This window comes from Anoplophora glabripennis, unplaced genomic scaffold (assembly GCF_000390285.2).
Source record: "Anoplophora glabripennis isolate ALB-LARVAE unplaced genomic scaffold, Agla_2.0 scaffold265, whole genome shotgun sequence".
NCBI classification, from domain to species: domain Eukaryota; kingdom Metazoa; phylum Arthropoda; class Insecta; order Coleoptera; family Cerambycidae; genus Anoplophora; species Anoplophora glabripennis.
In genome coordinates, this window is record NW_019416597.1 from 454,429 (window position 1) to 479,785 (window position 25,357).

At 30.1% G+C, this 25,357-nt stretch overlaps 1 protein-coding gene across 4 annotated transcripts in view; it reads right to left on the minus strand.

Annotated features, from left to right (window-relative positions):
- Positions 1-25,357, minus strand: part of LOC108905951 (A disintegrin and metalloproteinase with thrombospondin motifs 16) — a 165,288-nt gene that overhangs the window by 120,267 nt on the left and 19,664 nt on the right. For 3 of the 4 annotated variants that reach the window (XM_018709035.1, XM_018709037.1, XM_018709038.2), the window contains exon 2: positions 14,720-14,788. In XM_018709035.1, coding sequence (XP_018564551.1) covers positions 14,720-14,782 — 63 coding nt within the window. In that variant the 5' untranslated portion in view covers positions 14,783-14,788. Of the gene's footprint in view, positions 1-14,719; positions 14,789-22,394; positions 22,603-25,357 lie in introns of those variants that run through there. The other variant, XM_018709036.1, reaches the window with a different exon arrangement.

Consider the following 25,357-nt stretch of genomic DNA (forward strand, 5'->3'; position numbering starts at 1 on the left):
GCTTTTTTCTTAAATATCAAAATAAAATCATCAGTTAGTTAATTTTTTGTCATCGGGCTCAGTACATTGAAAGTCTGCATAAAAAAACAATTTTTTGGTAAAAAATCCCTAAAATGTTTTTCAGAAAATCGCTTCCAAAAAATGTCGCAGCTGACTATGATTAATCAATCAAATGCAAATATCATAGCTTTACTTAAAAAACTTCTTTTTCGCTCTTTGGAATAATGAATGACATCGAAATTTGAACAGAAAGAACCAGTCTACAAAAAAAAACGCGGATGGGTACAATAATTAATTGTCAATTTCAACAGGATGACGTCATCCGAGTCCAAACTACGGACCGTATTCAATCATGCGGGCAAAAATAGCTCCGCCAAAACAGGTGCAAAATGACAAGAAAAAAATTAACTCCATCTTACCGTATGCTTAACTGTTTTCATTGTTACGATCGGATGAATAATTCATGGTGTGCTGTGTCCACAAGAAAAGTTATATAATTTCTATTTCTATTTGCGAGATTTAAACGTCTATAAACGTACAAGAATATGTACTTACGCATATGAACACCATTCAGTATACGTTACGTTATAACAATAACTCTTTATTGCAACATTTATTTTTAACCATATAGATACTGTGTGTGTAAAAAAGTTGAAGCTAACCATGTAGGCATTATTGTAACGTCGAAATACGCTGGGGAAAATTTGCATTGAGCGAAAATGTAGGTCGAACTACTTCCTTAAATGGTAAGACAAAATTTTACTTTTATTTATTTGTACCAAGTCCTATTTGACATTGTGATATTTCGGTATTTCGTAACGCGAATTCTATTTACCAAAATAACCTAATTTTTGCAAGGCGTGAACTTAGTAAACATCAGAAGGCAGACTTTCTATAATTAATTTAACTGTGTTATTTAAGAAAAAGTAAGATTGTATTGGCAATACAATTAAAATATAGCGAACTAGTTAAGTCAATCATTTGTTTCAACTATTATGAGTGATATAAGTATTGTTATGAGCTGTTAAATTTTATTGACAAAGGACGAAAAAATTCAATTACTATTTCAGCTTAATTTTCTGGTCTTACGGTTGCGGTTTTTGTTTAATCTGGCAACTTGTGGTCTGCGATAATCTGGTTTATTAGAATTTTGTCTGTTTGGATAAAGAATCAAACAAAAGAAAAGTACCCATTCAAATTGAGCTATTAACATGCATCTACGTGTCAATTTTTTGATATAACAATTGTTCTTGTGTTGGCACTGACAGTACCATGATAATTTATGTTTCTTAAAAGTATTTTCTGCTTTCATCTATCTGATTCCAAAGTGGTCTTGTCAGACTTGAACTTGAGCTGTGACTTTGTTTACAGTGCTATACGCATGTACCTTATTATAAACCAGCAATGGTCCTTCAGTTTGAAAGAATACAGCCTCTTTCATAGATTTATTTCCTCTGTGTGATTCGCGGACCAGAAATGCCAATTATGCTGCGTCTCGCCAAGAACAGGAACCATAAAACGAAAAGGTAAAATGACGTGAGTATTATAATTGAAGTTATGCTGCTTCTATATCCTACTCAGCAGTTAGATACGCAATTTGATGTTATCTTCACACATTGGGATAAATCGTATGAACAAGCATATCAGCTTCAATCAAGCGGGTAAATATTTGAGTGTAGTTAATTTAAATTGTTAGATTTTGTGTATTATAAACGTAGGTATATTCAAAGCAGGTTGTTACTCCATTATCTTTAATAATTACTTTAATTTAGTAGTATATTAAATAAGTTTAGAAAAGAAAAGGTTTACTAAACGAATATAGCTTAAAAGCTTTACGAGTTTAGTAAAACCACAGACAAAATAGCTATCGCCACAGACCGCTATTGGAATAGGCCGGCAGTTTTAAATTTCCCAATTGCCGGTAGAGTACACCACCAGCAGAATTTTAGGAAGAATCAAATGCAGCGGCCCGCATACCTACCCGTATCCTAGCAACATATAAACAAGGCGTACTTACGGATTTCTTTTGTACACTTTCTTATCAATATCTGTTTTTTGCGTTACTGTATTTACTTAAATGTATGATGTATGTATCTATGTTTTTAAAGAATCAACGAATATCTATGTAGTTTCATATGATATTCTGCAGCGGTGTTACAATTAAGTTATTTAATCATAATTTCGTTAATTAGCTATCTACTATTTTCATTTTTTGGTATTGAAATACTGCAGAAAATATATTTCCAAACAAACAAAATTCGTAATATTTTAAACAGCTTGTAATATAATTTTTTTAATATTTGATGGTGACGATAAATTTATTTAATATACAAGGTGGTTATTAGTACGTCGCGGAATGTAGGTACAGGTTTTTTTTTGTATTTTGACATCCACTTACAGGTTTAATAATTAAAGATAGAAAGAAACTTTAAATACAAATGTACGACTTTTCCTTTATTTCATTTGACATCAAAATTTGCTGGCATAAAATATATATGTTTAAAATAAAAAAAATCATTAAAAAAACATTAAAATTCATCCTTATGAAAATAACACACAACGATTTTTATAACTAACCTTTACAACAACATAAGGGGAATACCTAAAAACGAAATAACATAACCTACAATTTTTACAAATCAACATGCAAGTGATTGTGATGATACAATTGAAAATATGTTTTAATTTACTACTAATTGCTTCAAAAACAAATTCAAAATTATCAAGCATTTCGTCCTGTATTTTTCTTTCAATACTTGTAAATCTTCAGGTAAAAAAAAAAAGATGTCTAAAGGACCGACAATGAGATTGGGGCTGTTTTCTGGCCACCTAAGGATTCTAATAATATTTTTTAGTGTTCGTTGACGGGTTTCTTCCTCCAAAGTAAATTTGCCAATATTCCTGAAGAACTTTTGCACATTATTGTTATTTGAATAATACAGTTAATTATGTTTTATTTTTCGTCATCAGAATAACCCATTGTAATTCCAAATTTAACTAATTTTACTGTTTAAATTTGAATATAGCAGTATGTAAAAATTTTGAGACAAATTTTAACCGAATCACCCTTCCCCCCTTGCTTGGGACGCCCATAACAAACTTTTCACGTTGTTTATTACAATGTATAATAATATGATGTCATACCAAAATTCATTGCGCCCATTTTAGCCATTCAAGGCAATTTTTTTAAATTTTATTAAGATAATGTAACGAATTGCTTAAATCCGTCTTTCTCGGAAATGGAGTAATTTATCCAAAGAAATAAAGAGTACCTTTTTTGTAAAGAAAATGAAGATCTATCATGTCTCAGCATCTGAATTTGAAAATTTAGACAAGTAAAACAATAAGGGAAATTTTATCCGACGACCCCCCCAGTGGAGCCAACCCTGACTAAAATTTATGAAAAATTTTATGATAATCTATTTCGACTTTTAATGAGCGCTCATGGTGTCAAAACTCATAATTTTCCTTCAACCCGTTACGAAAATATTTAAAAAAAATAATTTTTTGAGGTTCCATTTAATGATCTATTAAAGAAATAAATTTTTCCTATCAATATATACACCCTATAAAAACGCTTGCATTTATACGATTCCTCGTGCAATTCGCGCCACACGAAATCCGAAACAGTCCTTACTTTTACTCGAAATGCGGTCAAGGTCAGGTTTATCAACCTCTAGATCACATGTTTGTTCAACTAGTTTATTAGCAGGTCGTTTTGTAGTTACGTGTTTCAATCATTTCTTGAAATAATATTGCGTGAAATAGAGTTTATTATTCGATTATCAATTCCGCATAAAATTCAGATATTGTTATGTAACTCTTTCTATCGTCCGGGAATTTTTCAACGCCCTGTATTGAAATATTTATATTGACACGTCAGACAAATACAACAGAATACGGCAAGTAATTTTTTACTTTTTAAGGATTAGGTAAGTAGCCAAATTCGTTTGCGTGGGTGGTGAAAAATGTGTTGACAAATTCGCTGCGCGTTTTATTGTCATCGGATTACTTATAAATAAAACATTAACGTTTCCGCATTCAATGAGGAAGAGCTGGTGATTGATTAGTTTAGAGATAGAAATCTTTCGATAAATAAAGCATTTGGAAATAGCTATTTTCGAATAGTTCCAGTGACAAAATAACATTTAACAAACAACTATTGATTGTTTGTTGCTGCTTACAGAAGGCTTACAAGTAATTGGTTTCAATTAAATGTTAAATGTTTTGTTCCTAGCCAAAATCTTTATTCCCTCAGACTGTGCAAGTAAATTCAGGACTGTGCTTTCGGCTACCAGCTTCTTGGGAAGTTTTTTAATTCTTTATTTATATGTATAAAATAGTAGTAGTGTTCTGTGGTTCTACTCGCTATACGCATCTTCAAAATTAATAACTTGTGTGATTAACTCTGAACCACAAATAGCATTTTGCGAACGTATTTTCTTTTATCCTTTCCTCTTTATCCTGGACAAGAAAGAATGTTAATTGCATCAAATTTTGCTGTTTTTTTTACATACTGTCCACTTGAAACGCCTATTTTCAAAGAGCTTTTCAATATTTCGTTTTATGTAACTATTGCACACCATTTTGCTATTTTACTGGTTTTGATCTACATTGTAATCTAATAAGTAAACGTATGTGATTTTTAAATTATCGACAATCTATGTTTTTAAACTTCAAGGACTGTTATCGTAAATTAACTTTAATTCAAGGAATATTTTCATAACAGTTACTCAATGAAATAGATGCCTAAAACCATATATCAATACAATTACAACGAATTAGGAAATCAAGTGCCAAGATATATTTTGTAATCTAGTATTTACATAAACTATCCGTATTTCTCTTTTAATTTATATAAACATTTTTATATTTGACTAAAACTTTGTGTCGACAATCAAATAAATAAACAGTAGTATCTGTATTATGTTAATAAGCGACAATACATGTAGTAGCAGAAATAGGCTAAATCTGTGCTCAAGACGTTTGCCGCTCTATTCTCACAACACACAATGCTACTGACTGCCATAAAAACACGAGCCATACGCTCGACCAACCAAAGCGTCAAACTCACTCAAACACGGACAAACGACAATGAATGCACGATCAACGTCCTTCAGCACAAAACCTTGATTGTAAATTATTATTTTGTTAAATTTTGCTGGTACTTGTTACTACCGCCCTAACATTTCCGATCTCTGTTGATAATACAAGAAGGATTCTTCACGCACATTAAAACTGATGAAAACTTTTAAGTTTTGTACAAAATATAATATTGTTAAGATTTCATTGAAAAGAATTATTCAAATTTCATTTATAATGAATACTGACTGTTAACATTATCTGTAGTATCTCCACAGTTTTTTCCTGGTGTTTGGCTACACCTGTTAATGGCTTCTTATTGTAATAAAATTGTTATTACTACTTAATAATAAACTTTTATAGGCAATTTATTAAGGATTTCTATTTACTGTTCTCGTATTACCTATGCAACACGTTTTTTTGCAGTCAGTTGTACTGTATTACAAGATGATGTTTATATATCTCACTACTGCTAACCAGAATTTAAAAAATCACAAAAATATTTTTTCTTTATTTATTTTATCACCTGCGAAACAATTTTTTTGCAAATAATGAAATAAAACCTCGCCCTAAAAAGATCACAAAAGGGTTATTTTAATGAAAATTGTTTTGTCTAACAAAAATCTCAAATACACATCACTATTTTGCATTTTTTTTAATTCAAGGTCGAGCAAATGACAAATACTAGTTAATACATTTTTCTAATAAACTTGCTTATATTTAATTTCGAGCGACCCAGAATGTGCAGTAGACAAATGTGCAGGGGAGGCTTTGTGAACGTAAAAGAGATGAGAGGAAGGGAAGGGGGGGGGGGTTGAATTAGAACTCTTCATCCTCTGACTGGCTGATTTAGAACTCTCCAGCCTCTGATTGGGAGATTTAGAACTCTCAATACTGATTGGGCGATTTAGAACTCTACATTCTGTAATTGGTTGATTTAGAATTCTCCGCCCTCTGAGTGGTTGGGTGAAGTAAAAGTGGGCGGGATTAGAGAAAAAAATGGTATTAGGGTAAAAGTAGGAGGAGGAGTGATTTTGAACTCTCAATTTTGTCCGTCTTTTTAGTGTAAGATTTTTGGTTAAGCAAAACTATTTTGTTGCAAATAGCAACATATCCAGTAGGTAAATAGAGAAAACACTAAGTATACAGGGTGATTCACAAATGGTGATCAAAAATGAAACCTCGTATTCTTTGATGAATTTTAAGTCTTTCTTATAAAGTTTTTATCTAGGACGCTTCGTTAAAAAGATGCAGGGTGTTAAACTTAGAGAAATATTTAAAAATTTTTTAAATTATTTAAAAACTAGTAAGTGAAATAATAATTTGAAATTGGGCACATGTATTTATGTCAACATTGTCAAAAATCTGAGGACTTTTCCTAAAATTTACATGCTCCAGTGGCGGAGGTACAGTGTATCGGTGGCATATTTTTCTAAATAAAATAGTACGCCACTGCTTTACGGTAACAACTATGATATTTTCGGATTCGTATTTCAATTTTCTACAAATTACTACTCTGTTGTGTTTTTCGAAAAAAGCCTGATTTTCGAGTAAATACATGTGCCTAATTTCAAATTATTTCACTTACTAGTATTTAAATTATTTAAAAAAATTTAAAATATTTCTTTAAGTTTAAAAACCTGTATCTTTTTAACGAAGCGTCCTACATAAAAACTTTATAAAGACCCCTTAGTAGACCAGGGTCGATTATTATTGAAACCAAAAAAAATTATAGTAGGATGAAACCCATTGGAAAAGAAAGAGAATATAACAGAAATGAAAAGAAAAATAATTTACGGGCGATCTGAGGTCGGGCAAAGTTGTGGGTAATAAAAGGATCTACAACTTTTGTATTTACACTTTTTTCACATAACCTCAAAATTTATGTGAAAAATTCAAATAACCAAGTTTTTGGTTTTTTATTTCTATCTTTTACAAACAAATTTTTTTTTTCACGAAATTTGGTGAAAACATACCTATTTATGTCCCAAACACGCTGTAATTTTTTTGATTTAAAATATTTATTTTTTCACCTTATTTTTACCTAATATCGAAAAAGCACCCTAATTTTCAATGAAAATTCTTACGTCAAAATATCTGCTTTTTTAAAAACGTCGGTGGGCTTTTTCTTCGTTGAAATCTCTACTTTCTGATGGTGTAAAAAAATATACATTACTATGGTAAGTTTTCTCAGGAAATGCAAAGAAACGAAAAAATAGAATCCGAAAATGTTTTTCTAATCATTATGTACAATTTTGAGCTATTTATTAAAATTTACACTTTAATTACTCGAAAAACGTAAGATTCCATGTTACATTGATAAGCAAAAAAATTACAAGTCGAAATATACTATCATAATTAACAACCATAAAGTTAATATTTAATAAGACATCTACAATATTTTGAGAAAAATTTCGTTTCTTTGCATTTCCTGAGAAAACTTACCATAGTAATGTATATATTTTTTTACACCATCAGAAAGTAGAGATTCCAACGAAGAAAAAGCCCACCGACGTTTTTAAAAAAGCAGATATTTTGACGTGAGAATTTTCGATTGAAAATTAGGGTGCTTTTTCGATATTAAGTAAAAATAAGGCGAAAAAATAAATATTTCAAATCAAAAAAATTACAGCGTGTTTGGGACATAAATAGGTATGTTTTCATCAAATTTCGTGAAAAAAAAATTTGTTTGTAAAATATAAAAATAAAAAACCAAAAACTTGGTTATTTGAATTTTTCACAGAAATTTTGAGGTTATGTGAAAAAAGTGTAAATACAAAAGTTGTAGATCTTTTTATTACCCACAACTTTGCCATTTAACTTTTTCCATAAGACTTGTAGTTTTTCCTAAAATCAAGATAAACCGTTTTTTACCCTTAAAAACTCACCCCCTTCCCCTTCCCGACCTCAGATGGCCCGTAAATTATTTTTCTTTTCATTTCTATTATATTCTCTCCCTTTTCTAATGGGTTTCATCCTACTATATTTTTTTTTCACTTTTTACCATTTTTGAAGGCTTAAGCACTTGTCTATAGAATTCACCAAAGAATACGAGGTTTCATTTTTGGTCACCATTTGTGAATCACCCTGTATGTCACAAATAACTGATTTCAGAAAATTTGGTAAAATCTAGAAATGTTCTCACAAATTTTGATAAAGGAAATTGATTTTTCTTAACATTAACAGTTCAGCGGATGGCTATGAAAATTAGAAAAAAAGGTTAAAAAATTAAGTTTCTTAAATTTCTAAAGATCAAAGGTAGCTTCTGTAAAAATATGAGTTAGTCTAGGCAGTCATGTTTCTTATTTCTGTATTTTTCAATGTGATAGGTTGCTGCAATAGTTTAATTAATTACTAGCAAATACTGCGTTTTTAAAGCTGTTATGTTTTCAGTCTGAATACGTTGAAATTTTCTAGTTCTCAGAAACTAATATATTTTTTAAAATATCAACTAAAATCAAGTTTGCCACACAACTAAAAGAAGTTTGTGCTCCTCCTACATATTTATCAACTGAAAATTAACATATTACAGTAAAATATATATTTTTACGATTTACGCTAAACACTTTATTAGACTTAAAAATTTTAATCCAGTCGGCTGTACTAAAAAAATTTACGACAGGAAATTTTTGTTGCAATTAAATATCTCCTCTTTTCGATTTTATTGCTATAAACAGATTTTTTCCCGGATAGATCGCGTATACGTTCAGCGATTGCGAATATGAGAACCACCGCCAGACACGCCCTCTTTATGGTAATTTATTTTTATTCAAGTTGGCGTCCTTGGCGGGAACATATTCACGCGATAGTTGGCAGACCTTCGAACGATTTATTGTAATTATGATTTAAACAGAATACACGAATTACAGTTAGAACTTGCACGATAAAGTGGATAATTGTACAATTCTCGGCGAAAAGTGGCCACACCACTAATTGCTCGTTCGGTAATTGTCTCTAACAGGGCCAACTCGAATCACAGTACGTGTGTAGAAAGGAAAGCACAAAAAATTGTATATATTTAGTTGTGGAGACACATTTTATCGTTTAAATTTATTGATGGTCCAACCACAAGTTGACCACAGGTTTACACGAGTTGAATTTGTTTTCCCTTTCATCTGAGAACCATAAATTTCTGCAAAATAACGTCAGCAGAGGTTGTTAAACTGCAATGTAAATATCACGACTATAGACAACATCTATTATTTTATACTTAACTTGTCGCAAACTCGGTGGCCTCACTTAATTTTAATTAACATTTAAATTTATTTCTAAGTCGTGGTAAATTTATTGTTTGCATATTTTAAAGTGTACACTTCTACGTAAATATTTTTTGTGGATGTGTTGTAGGTATATTTGATGAGACCAAGAAGATAAATGAGAGAAATGGAGGTATACGAAATAAAAAATGTTTTTAAATGAATTTAGTACTATATAGAGAGGGTTTTGTTAAAAAATTATTACGTCGACAGTGAGGGATACAGTTTTTAATAATTATTTTGGATAAAATCAATGCTAGTTGGGGCATATTAGGCGAGCGGTTCACCCCTAAAAAAAATGCACGAACCGACTAAATTTTTAAAACAAAAACCTAAAGCATGAAACTTTTTTTATTTTATAAAGTGTATTTTTCTGATAATTTACATATTTTTTTTTATATTTTTCGGCGTGGTCAGTCAATTGTTATAAATAAAAAAGTTGTAAAAAAATTACTCGCCGAAAGGCTTTGAAAATAGTTTTATTTAGAATAGACCAAAATAAACAATTTTTGTTCTTTGACAAAAATTTGAAAAATGCTTCGTTTCTGAGATATTTATAATTTAATGAGAAAAAAGTGACGAAATCGACAAACTCTCGGAATTTTTTTCTCAAAACCTACTGAACAGATTTCAATTCTAAAAAAGAAGCATAATAATCGGCAGATTTTCTACTTTAAGATATATTGTTTTTGGTATGGGTCAATATTTTATTGAAGGTCTAAAGCGGGTAAAAAAAAGTCTTTTAAAGAAAATTATGATAATACTTCAAATTGAAATTTTCTTTTTACAATATCTTGGATTGATTATATTTACAATAAACATTATTATGATTATTTTAATCGATATATATTAACAGTACAAATGTTCAAAAAATCATTTAGTTTGGTTTTGTAGCCGGAGTAAGGTTTTTGCGAGTAATTAGTAAAATTTAAATATTTAATTTTTGGTTTTATAAATGGCTAAAATTGACTTGAAAGTTACACCAAAACTAAACTAAATAAGCTTTTTAAATCGTAAAATTAACGTAATAATAATAATTGACCTAGCGGTCTCGAAAAATAAAAAAGTTATTGGATAATTTATTGTATAGGATAATTATTTTCTTTTTATTTTACAAAAATATTAAGAGCAATAAAATAATTTGTAAATATCTCAGTAACGAAGCATTTTTCGAATTTTTGTCAAAGAACAAAAAGTGTTTAGTCTGGTCTATTAACATAATGCAAAAATTTCAAAACATCTTCAAAAACGGTGGAATTTTTATTGGAACATTTTGTATCAAATTATAAATAATTAACTTCAGTATTTTAATCTGCTTAATAATAAACACGTGTAATTTTGTAAACATGCGCAAAAAATTTTTCCTTTATTGTTTAACATTTTTTTTAAGCCCAATTTTAATCATTGACGCAAATAAGTAAATGGGTTGTTTTCAAATTTTTGGAGTTTTAATAAACAAAGATCACTATGAAGGAAAGATTTGTTAACCTGTTTTTCAGCAAAAAGAATTTGGTAACGCAATAATAGACGATAATATTTTGCCAAACTATTGGAATATTAGGCAGAAGCCTTTACTACTGTCTCGGTTTTCTCACCCCACACACCTCAAAATAGCATTAAATTGCAGAAATTATTTCAAGACGGTTACATCTTAGATACCAATATAATAAATTTTAATATACTTTTGAAAAAAATATATATATCATTTTTTCCGACAAAACGGCGTCCTTAAGTCACTTTCATTAATTGCCTAATTATATCTCGCTTAGTTGTCGCATTTAGATTTTATCAGTACCTCCTAACTAGATGTTAATATTGTAGTACCATATACGGAATATAAAGTGTTATAATTATTAACGACAAAGTCAGTCTAGTGCGTATTACTTAATCAAATCAATTTTTGTTCTGTATTGTCGCAACAGAAATCTGTAGCAAAAAAAAAATTAATGCAAATACATTGACGTATAAAATTGTTGCTGTCGCAACAAATGATAACGATCACAAATAGAAATCTGTGCGGTTTTTTTATCTCGTGGGTTTATTTTACCTTTTATACAGTAGCAAATATTCTATTAATAAGTGTGAGAAATCAAAAAAGGTCTATAAGAACTGTTAGGTTACGTACAATCTCATGCGGATTTCTTTTTTCTGCGGACTTTACCGGAATTTGATTGATTGCGACAAAAACCGAGATTAAGTGTGCGGCAACATAACCTTGCAATTTCTTCTGTCAACAACAATTGCAGGAAGTACCCTTGGTCTAAATCAATTTGCTCAAATAAGCAGCCGTTACTGCTAATTTTGTTTGTCAGTTCCATGTCATCTGGAGGAACTAACCTTTTTCAACCCGTTACACTTTTTCACTTCCCTTCTAAAAAAAATCAAATAATTGCTGTTTTCTCACTCAACCTTTGTCTGTCGAGTCTTTGAAAGAATAAAGTGGTTAACGAAATTGTTATCTTTAATGCATTGTAAAACGACAATTTTTTACAGTAGCTAGTCATCGTAAAAGGTTTGATTGAAGGTTGCTGAATATTATACAGGGCGTTTCATAACTCTACTGACACAGAGCAGACATGTGTAATAAAGGATCTTAAAATATGTCGATTTGTTATGTAACATTTTTTTCTAGGATATTGGCCTCTGAAAATGAGTGTTAAATTTTGAAAAACAATAATATTTCAGCATTGCCTTAATGTAGAGCAAACAAATTTAGTACATGATTTCTGTTTATTATTGTCTTTAATTGGTAAAAATATGAATTTGTCGGAAGCCCAATAAGGGCCGGGCTAGGGGTAGGGCGCCCTTAAAATGATATCGATTTTTTTTATCAGTATGCCAATTATTAAATAGTTTTACCATTATTACAGGAAATTTAATTTTAAACATTTTTGTACTCCTACAAATTTTTCGAAAAAATAACGGTTTCCGGGAAAATCGGGATTTTGTGAAACAGCGTCATTACTATTTCGATTCAAATTTTGAATAGGACAAAACGACTAATACGCTATGATTTCATGTCATTTTTGACGTTTTCAAAAAAGTATCAAGAAAAAGCAATTTCATTAAATTAGTTTCTTTATTTTATTTTTAACATATTAAAAAAAGGACCGTTACAAACAAAACATTAAACATTAATCAACTTTATAGTCCAATTAAATAAATAGGCCTATAAATCGCAATTTTGGGCAACTTTCCTGCATTTTTCATATAAGTTAGTTTGAGGTATATAATAACAATAAGTGACAGTAATTCTTTTTTCAACCCCCGATCAGGGGTGAAAAAAGATAAAATAAAGGGGTTTTTCAAGTTAACTAACATACAAAGGGGTAAGAGCTAGAAAAAGATGTTTCTTATAAAAGTTGTAGAGCATAAAATTCTACATAAAAATGGTGTATTGACTTTTCTTGTACTATTAAAATTAACAGAGTTAGGAAGACTAGAATTTAAGGGATGATTTCAGAAATTTAAAAAATCATGACAAGTGGAAAAATTAATAAATTTTATAATTTTTTTTACCAATTTACTCTTAAAAATATAACCTATCTTTTTAGAGAAATAGATATATTTTTTAATTTTTAATAAAAAAGGTATAACAATTTCACAAAACGAACGTGATTCTTTATCTTTGTCATAAAATAAAATTTCGAAAGCAACTTTTTTTTATTTTAAATAATCGATCGAATGGCATAGAAATAAATTGTTTTAGTGTTAAATCATAAAAATGAACGATTAAAAAATTTTAATTGTTTTAACTTTTTTATTAAAAATTAATAAATATATCTATTTCTCTGAACAGAAAGTTTACATTTTTTAGAGTAGATTGAAAAAAAAATTATGAAATTCATTCATTTTTTGCTTGTTATGATTTTTTTAAATTTCTGAAATCATCCCATAGCTTCTAGTCTCCCTAACTCTGTTAATTTTATTGGTATACAAAAGTCAGTATACCATTTTTATGTAGAATTTTATGCTCTACAACTTTTATAATAAACTTTTTTTCTAGCTCTTACCCCTTTTGAGTTATATTGAAAAACCCCCCACTTATTGTTATTATATACCCTAACCTAACTTATATCAAAAATTGAGGCAAGTTGACCTAATTGCAATTTAAAGGCTAATTTAATTGGACTATTAACCACATTTCATGAAATGAAAATTTTGCAGAGATTGCGGGTATTTGTTGAGCACCCCACCGTAGTTTCATCTAATTCCAGTCAAATTTGTTCGTTTTATTTAATTCTGAAAATTTTGCACTTTGTTTTACACTGTTAATTTTGCAATGTTAAAAAATTTTGCGAGCTTTCGCAAAAGCCTACCCTTGGCAAATTTCCTCAGGAACAAAATCGATAAGTATATTTTATGTCGATTAGAGCTTATTTTCGGAGATATAAGCGAAAAACTGAAAAAAAGACCAATTGTTTTATTTCTTTTGTTATAAACAATATGACGCTCGACCTCTACAAATACACAAATTTAGGCTTTTGTTCTGTGTAATTTTTACTTAATTTTAAGTCCCGATTTTTGAAAAAAAACGCCCACCCTATATGGTCGTATTAAATATCTAAAAAATAAACAAAAAAAGAGAACGATACATCTCTCGAAAAATGGTTCAGCAGGGTCGCTCAGCCAGTTAAAAATTTTCTTTTCCTACCACACCCTGTAACTGTTATACCTATGTATTTTACTGCAAAATATGTCGTCTTGTTTCATATCCATAAAATGAACTATTTTCAAATAAAACTGACTTTTATTCAGTGCTGCGCAGTGTTATAAATAACAATTGGTCGCGAGTTCATAAGTCAAACTCGTAACATACGACGTTATGCCTCATACAGTGTGAAACATTTCAAATGAAAACACCCTCGTAAAAAAATGTATTTATTTATCTATTGAATCCGTTTTTTTTAAGATATTTTCAGTTATCAAAACCTACTTTTTATATTCTTTTTTTTTGTTAATCATTTTTTTATTTAAAATCTGACTACGCCACTGGATTTTTTCACCTTCTCTCTGTAGTTTGTTCCAAAATGCAGTTTCTGTCAAATTTGACATGGAAAAAAATTGAAAAGAAATTCAAATCACGTGATTTAATAGACTTTTTCCATCCTCCCCTCCATCTTTAAAGAAACACCCGAATTAAATCGGACAATAAACAAACTCTCTTACAAGGGCGCTTCCACTTGAAATGGGCCACATTGTATACAAAGGAGCATTTTCTCAACTAAAATGTCGGGAATGAAGCCTTCCAGCAGCGCAAACAAGCAACGCCAAACAAAAGGCTGTGAGGTGAGAAGTTATGGGCTTCGCCATAAAACCCGAAGACCATTAATTGACATTACTTGTGGGAATAAAAATAACCGTGAAGGTACTTCACTTACCTCGTACGATGCGCATGCACTCACGAGCCATGAGGTTAATAAAAAAACTAAATGCCTTGCCATCTCGTTCTGCAACATAATAAAAATACAACTTAATAAGTACATATGTCTAATAATAGTGCTTAGATATTATACGCGAATTATGCGAGCTTCAGAGATTTAGTGATTGAAGACTGAATTATTTTTGGACTTCCTATACAGGGCGAACCTTAAATATGTACATGCTGTTGTAACTACGGAAATAATTTGGGATGAAAATGAGTATAGTGAGTCATTCTCATAATTACAAATATTTTCGGATGTAAGATTCTTTTTGAATCCGTCACATTGACATTTTGGGAACCACTGTCCATATGGAACCAGTGATACCAGTTCCAATTAAATTTGGAAATACCCAAATAGATGATAAACATAAATTCCCTAGGATTCCCTAGTAAACTTTATAAATTTAATGTTTTTAGCTATGCAAATTCATAAAGAGGATGGATAAATTGCAAAAAATTGACTCCTAAAAACAAAATTTGTTGATACTGTAACTATTCAGTAATATTTAATATATAACTTAATTTTACATTTATCGCAACCCCCTAAACAAGTGGTGAAAAATTCAGGTCAATTTTATACGCTCCAAGCTATCCGCAAAGCAATTGTGACGTCATACCACTCGACTGGCTCGTTCGCTATTTAATATTGCCTCAAATACTTCAATTGTGGTATAATTTTAGTTTTTTTTCTGTTTATAGGTATTTGTCTACCACTGGAATGAATTTAAAAATAATTAAAGAAACATTTGTGGGAAAAGGATCAGCCCAAAGTTATTTTTTTAAAACTATTTTTGCCTAGCCAAAAATCGCACTCGGAAAAAACAGACAAGTAAAAGATACACACTTCAATTAAAGACAAGTCGGGACAAGTTCATTTATTTTGAAAAGTGATATTTCTGCAGATATACTCCTAGATTTAAAAATGTTCTCTGTTCGTCTGGTGCAAATGGAGAATCTGTGGTGGGCTTTACAGAAACTGAACTTATGAGAAGTTAAAATCCACGAGTAAATTTAAAAATAAAAAGTAACATCTCAAGTTTGAATCATAAATTCATCATAATAAATCGTATATGATTTTTTGTGTATATTTTTAATTTAACTTATATGCGAATGTAACACTTAATTCTACAAACGATATGAAAGCAAAAATGTTAACTTAACAATTTCCTCTCCTGAACAATTAATTTATTGGCTTTTATTCCCTTCATGTACCAGGATCTACAATTTTAATTAACTATTCGAAAAATATATTATAAAAATTTACAATCTTTCGTTTTTTAAGCCTGTTAGTTTAAATTTATTTTTGTCTTCTTCCATATCTAAATAATACCATATGATTCGTGTCGAACCCAGCCAACTATGGGCTAGCCGCTAACGAGTGGTATGACGTCACAACATGGGTTCCTTACGTTTTGCGTGCATTCTTTATTTTGAGGGAGAAATTGTTGAAAAAAAATCTGTATTTTTGCACATTAATTAATTGTGACGTATACTTTTTGAATATGAATTTAAAAAACAATTAAATTTTCACTGATTTGCCATATTTTCACATTGAAAAGAAACATTTATTATAAGCTATATTTTATGTATCTAAGATCCACATCCACATTAATTTCACTTACTTGACCAAACATTCAGAATAACTGAAATTAAATGAGATCTCAGATAAATAAAACGCAGCTAAAGTCCGAAATACTTATTGTCCACAAAATCACTAAATATCATACACAAATTCCTTATTTCCGTAATTTCACAAGGTTGAAGAATTTTTCCCTAGATCAAGGGAGAAATTCCCAAATCTAGCGTCACTGCATGGAAAATAAATCAAAAACCTGCGTTCTGCTGGTTGCCGAACTACTAGAATTCGGGAGGTTGTAGTCGGATGCATACAGAGCGTTCCAATTTATAGATATAAAAGTCATTAACATAATAAGTAAAAAACAAATGAAGGTCAATTTTTTTTAATAAAGTCTAGAAATTTGCTACGTTTTTTTCGGCCAAATTTTGAAAGATTGTGTTAGTGTCAAAATCTCACTCTGTACGAATTTTTAGCAAAATCTATTCATTTCTAAATTTACATATAAAAATAAAATGCAACAACTCCTGCCATTTTTCCATTTCGGTGTAATGGCTATTTTGATATTTGACGCAATAAGTAAAACATAAATAGAAGTAACGTACTAAAATAAACTTAAGGTTGTATTTATTATGGTTTAGATTTAAAATGTATTTGTATTTTTTTAATAAAGAGAAATCTATTACTACATTTTAACAAGGAAACTATTTAACTTTTAATTACTTGTATAAACCACAGAATCTGCAGTATTAGTTTCTCTGTGGAATATTTGCTACTGTTTATTAAGCTATTTCCACACGTTGTGGGAAGCATAAAAATATGATGTATACAACTTTGTGAATCGATGATTGAAGAATTAATTACTTCTGTCAGAGCAGTGATCAGTATATTTGTGGATCAATAAATGTACAAGAAAAGGTATCGTTTTTTTTATGTAATTTTTGACAAATATGGAGCGCGACTTTAAAAATATGTTTTTATATAATTATTTGCCCTTAAAACTTCAGCTTTTGAGATACAGTGTGTAGAGGATGTAAAAAAATGTTCTACAGGCAAATATCTTTTAAACAAGGAAACACAGGGTAGTTTGCAAATGGTGACCAAAAATGAAACTTCGTATTCTTTGGTGAATTTCAAAGGGAGTATTTCGTGTAAAGTTTTTATCTAGGACGCTTCGTTAAAAAGATACAGGGTGTTAAATTTAAAAAAATGATTTTAATTATTTTAAATAGTTTAAAGAGTAGTAAGTGAAATAAACATCTTCCAAAATCTGAGGCCTTTTCCTAAAACATAGATGCTCCATTGGCGGAGATACAGGGTATCGGTGGCATATTTTTCTAAATAAAATAGTACGGCACTGCTTTACGGCACACATTTTTATTTGGTTTTAATAGTATTATCTGAAATAATTAAAATTATAAGTTTGTATGGACACAAAACTGGAATTTATAACCCGATACAACTACACCACATGAAAGTTATGTAAGGACAATATTGCGCACGTAACTATTTCCTGGAGTTTTTTATACCGCACATAAAAGCACGTTAGCTTTTACGCGTGCTTTATGTTTCTTTCTGGATTCGTATAAAAGATTTATTTTACGTTTTAAGGCTTTCAGATAGAGTGAAAGTGATAATGCATGTGTGCGTTTTTACACCTTAAAAATTCTTATTACGACACTGAACGCAAACAATGAAATGAATGTAACAATAGCGACAGAGGAGCAAGTGTTATGTTAATCATTAAATTCCTAAAGCTTTTAGTTCGATTGATAGATGTATACATTATTTTGAAACTGTAAAATATGTTTTATTTTCCAGTTTTGTCGCAGCATATGTAAAGCAGCAGTTCCATTCGTTGATCAGGGCCGTAATGAGAATGTTTTACTTGCGCAGGAAAGCGTATTTAAGTAGATAAAAATTGTGATAAACATAAAATTTAAAAATACTAAAATTCCAATAGTTTTCTACTATTTCGCGATTTTTTTCAATCACTTTAGCTAGTTTATTCGCCATTTTCAGTGGCAACAAGTTATATTATAAACTGAATAGAGTTTGAGAACCATTTTCAGGTAATATGTTAAATGGTAGATTCTACGTTATATGTATATGGCGAAAAAATTTCTTATGATTTGTCTAGAAACAATTTTTTCAAATACAGTGGAATTTGTCATAAAGTACAGTTCTACAAGCTCTATGACGAACTTCGACCTCGATAAAGACACGTGGATACATCTTACAAAAAAATTCTATAAAAAATTAAAAATTATCTCCAATACCGTTAGAGATAGGTATAAGGAACCTATACACAGTTTGAAAGAGTTCTAAATTTCCTAACTCCATAGTAAAAATATACTGGGTGTCCTATTAAAATAACCAAGTTATTGCTGTTTAAATTTGAGAAAAGTATCCAGCAGTTTTTTGGACACCACTACTATAGAAATAAATTAAATAGACCCCTGAGATTGGAAACCAATATTAAGAAAACGTAGGAGCAAAAAAAAATTGAAATTTGGACCATATAGCGTCACTATTACTCTATTGTGTGCTAAAATTTCAGTTAGTTTCGTTATCCCATTTTTTAGTTCTTAATGAAAATGTTGAAAAAATCACGGTTTTCTGCCTACAAAATTGATACCTCTCACTTTAACTCGTCGTAATTTTTTTGTTAATTGATAAAAAAAAAATCTAAATTTTTACTGACGATAAGTCGAACTATTGTCTTTAGTACTGTGAAGGTCGTTGGTCTCAAAAGCTTTTTTTAATTTTTAAGCAAAACAGAAGGGAGTGCTATCTCCGTAAATATTGCGTTCTATAAAAAAAGAAAAAAACTGACATACCTAGGTAGTAAATAACTGTAAACAACAATCTGAAAACAGTTTTTAAAATAATACAGTTATAAATATGATATTCTTAAAAACAGTATCGGAATGGTCAATTACGTTCACGGTCCGATGCAGGGTATACTATATACAGGGTCGGAAAGTCCCCATGATTCATCGGTCGTTACGTGAGAGCGATAAAGAAAGTCATAGAAATCCGTGCGATAGAGAAAGATGGCTATAATGAAAGCGTCTAATAGTCACCGCCCATTTCGCCCTTCCATAAATAAGAAGTGGATCTTATTTGTGGAAGGGCGAAATGAGCGGTGACTATTAGACGTTTTCATTATAGCCATCTTTCTTTATCGCACGGATTTCTATGACTTTCTTTATCGCTCTCACGTAACGACCGATGAACCATGGGGACTTTCCGACCCTGTAGTATAGTCTTCACAACTGTATTATTTTAACAAATTTTTTCAGATTGTTGTTTACAATTGTTTACTACTTGAGTCAATTTTTTTCTTTTTTTAAAGAATGCAATATTTACGGAGATAGCACTCCCTTAGCAAAAAACGAAGAGCTTTTGAGGCAAATGACCTTCACAGTACTAAAGACAATAGTTCGACTTATCGTCAGGAAAAATTAAGATTTTTTTTTATCAATTAACAAAAAAATTACGACGAGTTGAAGTGAGAGATATCATTTTTTTAGGCATAAAACCGTGATTTTTTCAACATTTTCAGCAATAATTAAAAAATATTAAATTGACTGAATTTATATGGTCCAAATTCCAAATTTTTTTGACCCTACGTTTTCTTAATATCGGTTTCCACACTTAAGGGTCTATTTCATTTACTTCGATAGTAATTGACGACAAATATAATAATTTATAACTTCAAGGATCTAAAATATACTCTCCAAAGCTGCTTCCTTAAAATTATTTTTTTATTGCTAATATTAAATATCTACGCTAAGCCTGCATTTTCTCTAAAATTGCAATATCTCGTAAGCAATAACTTCTAGGTATGCAGAACCTTTAATAAAGTTCACCTATTTTTTTTACGGTTTTTCATTTAAAAATATGTACATAACTTTGATATGGTACGCTTTCCCTGGACACTATGTATTTTCTTCCATTTTGTACATTCACTTCACTAGGACGAATGGCCTTTTTGGAGCGGGGTTACCTTCTTCTCGAAGTCTACGAAATGATGCACTAAAGAGGTGATCAAGCTGATGTCTGTTTGGGCATCTTCGTTTGTATTCTCAGACTGCTTGTCTGACAAAGACAATATCTGCATACTCTTCAGTTGTAAATAAATGTATTTTTAGCACTTTGATTGAAATATGAAATTATATTTTTTAAAATGCTTGTAATTTCTAAACAAAAACAAATCATATAGGAAAAATTGTTTGCAATTGACCCTACTACCATTAGTCCAAGCATTATAGAGCAATGCTTACAGAAATTATTACCTGGACAAAAAAAATATGACCGTATAGAAAATTAAATTTTAAATTGAGTTTCTTGTTTTTTAAACTCGATCCAATATGGCGAACATGGTTAAAAAAAATCGCAAAGTTGAAAAAAACGGTTTTTCTAAAATAACTAAAAAAATATAGCACGGATTGAAAAATTTTAAATGAGAAAGTTGTAGGTTTTAAAAAGATCTATCGACTGATTTTTTGAAAGTATCGATTGCTTTGTTACTTTTCGAGATATATCGAAAAAACCGTTAAAAATCTTCTCTTTTCTCTTCTTCTATAACTCGTTTACATTTACGTGCCCATATTTGCTATTTACTGCAAGCATAGCCCGCGGCAAGCCAAAAAAGTACATTTTTGAAAAATTTAAAAATATTAATTATTTTTCGAGATATATCGATTTTTTGAAAAAAAGGCGCTCTCGAAAATTGGCTAGATCTTCTCAGCGGATAGCCCTACAGTAACGATTTTCGGTTTATTTTCTTCGTAAAGAGTTATATTATCATGCTGTTAAAAAATGTTGACGATTTTATTAATTTTAAGGATCAAAAAATGACTGAAAAAGTTGCACTTTTTTTGGGTATGTTTTTTTCAAATAACTATTTCAATTTTTATTATTTTTTTGTACTTAATCTGGGGTAGCTAAACACGAATATTATAGCATTTTCGCCTTAGAAGCAAAATAGACCCGTAAATGTTTAGTTTTCTTTCTTTAAAAGTCATTTTCATAAAATAAAAATTGAAATAGTAATTTGAAAAAAACATACCCAAAAAAGTGCAACTTATTCAAAGTCATTTTTTGATCCTTAAAATTAATAAAATCGTCAACATTTTTTAACAGCATGATAATATAACTCTTTACGAAGAAAATAAACCGAAAATCGTTACTGTAGGGCTATCCGCTGAGAAGATCTAGCCAATTTTCGAGAGCGCCTTTTTTTCAAAAAATCGATATATCTCGAAAAATAATTAATATTTTTAAATTTTTCAAAAATGTACTTTTTTGGCTTGCCGCGGGCTATGCTTGCAGTAAATAGCAAATATGGGCACGTAAATGTAAACGAGTTATAGAAGAAGAGAAAAGAGAAGATTTTTAACGGTTTTTTCGATATATCTCGAAAAGTAACAAAGCAATCGATACTTTCAAAAAATCAGTCGATAGATCTTTTTAAAACCTACAACTTTCTCATTTAAAATTTTTCAATCCGTGCTATATTTTTTTAGTTATTTTAGAAAAATCATTTTTTTCAACTTTGCGATTTTTTTTAACCGTGTTCGCCATATTGGATCGAGTTTAAAGAACAAGAAACTCAATTTAAAATTTAATTTTCTATACGGTCATATTTTTTTTGTCCAGGTAATAATTTCAGCAAATTTAACATTAATCCGTGACAGAATGCTTGGACTACATCTGTAAAATTTTGAAATGAAGGAAACCCCTAATTTTTTTAACGTATTCGCATTGTGCACTAAAATTAAGTGTAACTTTGTTAAAGTTTCCCTATACCTGAACCCAGCGGTTTCCATTTTATTTACGTATAAACATTCCTCTTTTCTTAAAATGGCGTTTCCATTTGTTTCGCACATTTTAAGTTGGCCGAGACAGGTAAGTAACAATCAACATGACAACTGTCACAGGTTTTTAATTGTCACCCTGTATTTCGATCTTCACTCTGATAAATTTCAATTTCCGCCTGACCTTTGCGCGGCATAACTTGCGAAATAAGCCCTAAAATGATATTTACCTCGTTCTAATTGATTTCGAATAGTAAATTTCGTGGTTATTCACTTTCTTTCTTGTCGAACTGAACATCTCACGGTCGAAGTGAACTTTATCGGCCAATGTTTCGGTTTCACTATACGTGCGAAGAATAGCGAGCGATCATCTCACTTTCCCAACACTTTTCACAACTGACGATACCGAAAAAGCCTACGAACCACATAATACGTAGCAATAAGTGTTCAAATGTTCATAACCTGCACGTTCTGGCCTTGTACACGGTAATTTGCTACGTTCCTAGAATTAATAATATCATTGGTATGGAGGAAACAGTACCAAGTTGCAGTTTACAGTTACCTTTATGCATATGAAATAATAAAATCTTGAGGGACTCGGGGCATTGCGGATAACTCTAATAAAATATTATGCTGGTTAGAATATATCCAGTTTTCATTCGCTGCTTTCAAATGAAAGTTATGGTATTCAACGCATTGGTGATACTTATTTGGTAAACCACAGACAGATCACTAAAATGTTAAATCATGAATCAGAAATCTGTATAGTCAGTTTATTTCTGTTGCTCCTTTAAAGCAAGACTTCTTATCAAACGGCGACACATTTAGGAAATTGACGTTAATAACATTGACAGTTACAAAGTTCGGAATTGCCACATACCTAGTAAACCAAGTAAACTAGGGACTGGCCCTAGAATGAGAGGTCGAAGGCGCTGATGTGTGCAAGACAGATGAAGCTAGTGCAGGCAAATACCAGTAAAACAAATAATGGTACACGCACTCTTAAAAATAGGGGTAAAAATCCAATACATTTTTGAATTTACACTACAGTATTACATAATAAATAAAATTAAATTAAATATTCTTCGTAATAATAAAAATATTTATATTTTACTAAGAAAGTTATGTGTTTTTACTTTATAATCTCAATTTCGGTAAATTTACACCGTGCTATTACCACAGTTAAAAAATTTTACAATAAAAATGTATATTTCATTCGGTTATGTGATTTTACATTAAAGGGTAAGTATATTTACAGAAGATTTAATGTAGAAACAACAGCGCGTCTAGACTAGCAATGATGCAATTGGTCAGACAGACCCCGCTGTGTAGTTGTAGTAGTGAGTTGTGCGTATATTGTGCGTTATACTTATAATTAGTGATCTTTCTTAAAAAAGATAAAGGTAAGTTATTTAAACTAATTTATAATTTTAATGAATATGTGTGGAAGTAGTTTACTTTGTCATAACATTATTATTAGATATAAATATTAATAATATGATGAGAAATATCCACTCTGCCTCGACCAGCATTGAATTACTTCCACAATATTTTACTCACATCTATTTCATTATTAGTCTTTTCTTCATTCTAAGGGAATTAAGCTAATTCTAATCAATTCATATAGTATGAAATAGTTCTTTGATAATAACTGATAATAAGCTGGATGCTGGATATGGTAAAGAAATAATTCCACAGACAAGGATGGAAACAGAAGCTATCTAAAATAACAATAATCTACGCAAATACACATGCCTGATATAATGAAATTATTAAATAACTTTCCTAATTACAAAATTTACTCTTAAACATTAGTACATAATTGTAGGATTATAGTGTAATACCTATACAATAAAATAAATAGTTTATTTTGTAGTTTAGACTAGGAGTTATGAAACTATGTTTTATTCGTGTTTATTTTATACGAAAAAAGTTCTTTTCCTCGAAAAGATATGGATTACTGTAGGCAACTTTTAATTAAAAAAGCAATGTTTTAATTGTTAACAATTAATGATTTTATTGACTTGATAATGTGTACCAAAAAGTGGCTAGTTAAAATTTAACAATATTAAGAATTCTTAACCATTGACTTGATACTCATATACAGGGTCATTCATTGAGAATGGGCAATCTCTAAACTGGACCAACAACAAAGTTGGAATTTTAATTTCACATTTCTCAATAATATTGAAATTTTCAGCAGAATCAACTCGAAAATTGGTGATTTTATGTTTTTTGGTACGAGAATTACGAATTTGATGCTGATTTTGCCGCTATATGTAGAGGGTATTACTCTCTGTTACTTCTGTAAATCAGAACACATTTTGGTGTGTAATAACTCCTGTTTAGAGATTGCCCAATCTTAATGATATACTTATTCTTAATATTTAAACTAACTTAATAACTTTTTTAAGAGGTCCAATTCTAATATGTTTGGGTTAGCTCGGCTGACTTGGAGGTTACATTACATTATATTTTTTGCTTTTTGATTAAATTTAATTTCGGATATCAGATAGTCAAAGTTGTCCACAATAAACATTATTTTAACAAAAACTGTCAGAACTACTTTACTTAAACTTTACTTTACTTTACTTAAATCCAGCGCTACGGAGTTAAATATCATATCCTACTGGAATTTAATAAATTTATACCTATTAACGAAGTTTAAATTTGAAGTTAACAATAAGTACTTTATTATTTAATATTTATGTACAATAGCATTGCTGTTAGTGACATTTTATGTGAAATGTGTGTATTAAATTAACTGTTAATTAATAACAAAAGTTTAGCCAGCGCACAGCTCACTTTTGAATTTTTCTGCACAAAATTACATTGATGGGAATTGATTCAAGTTAGTTTGACACCTTTACGAAAAAGTAAAAAAAAGTATGTATTATAATTTTGTAGTATGAAACTTAAATGTTTCGTTATTCTAAATTATATCTACGTAAAATTTTCAACTTACACCATATGCATTATTTAGTGAAAATACACTGCATTTCTACATGTAGGTGTAAAAATATCTCTAAGGCCCGGTACTTTGAGTCTCGGTTAAGGTCTGATTAACTAATCAAGCGATTAGACTGTGATTTATAAAATAAATCAGTATATAGTCTAATCAGTCTGGTGAGTTAATCCAGCTTTAAACGAGACTCAAAGTACCGGGCCTAAATAATACAATTTTACTGTGTGA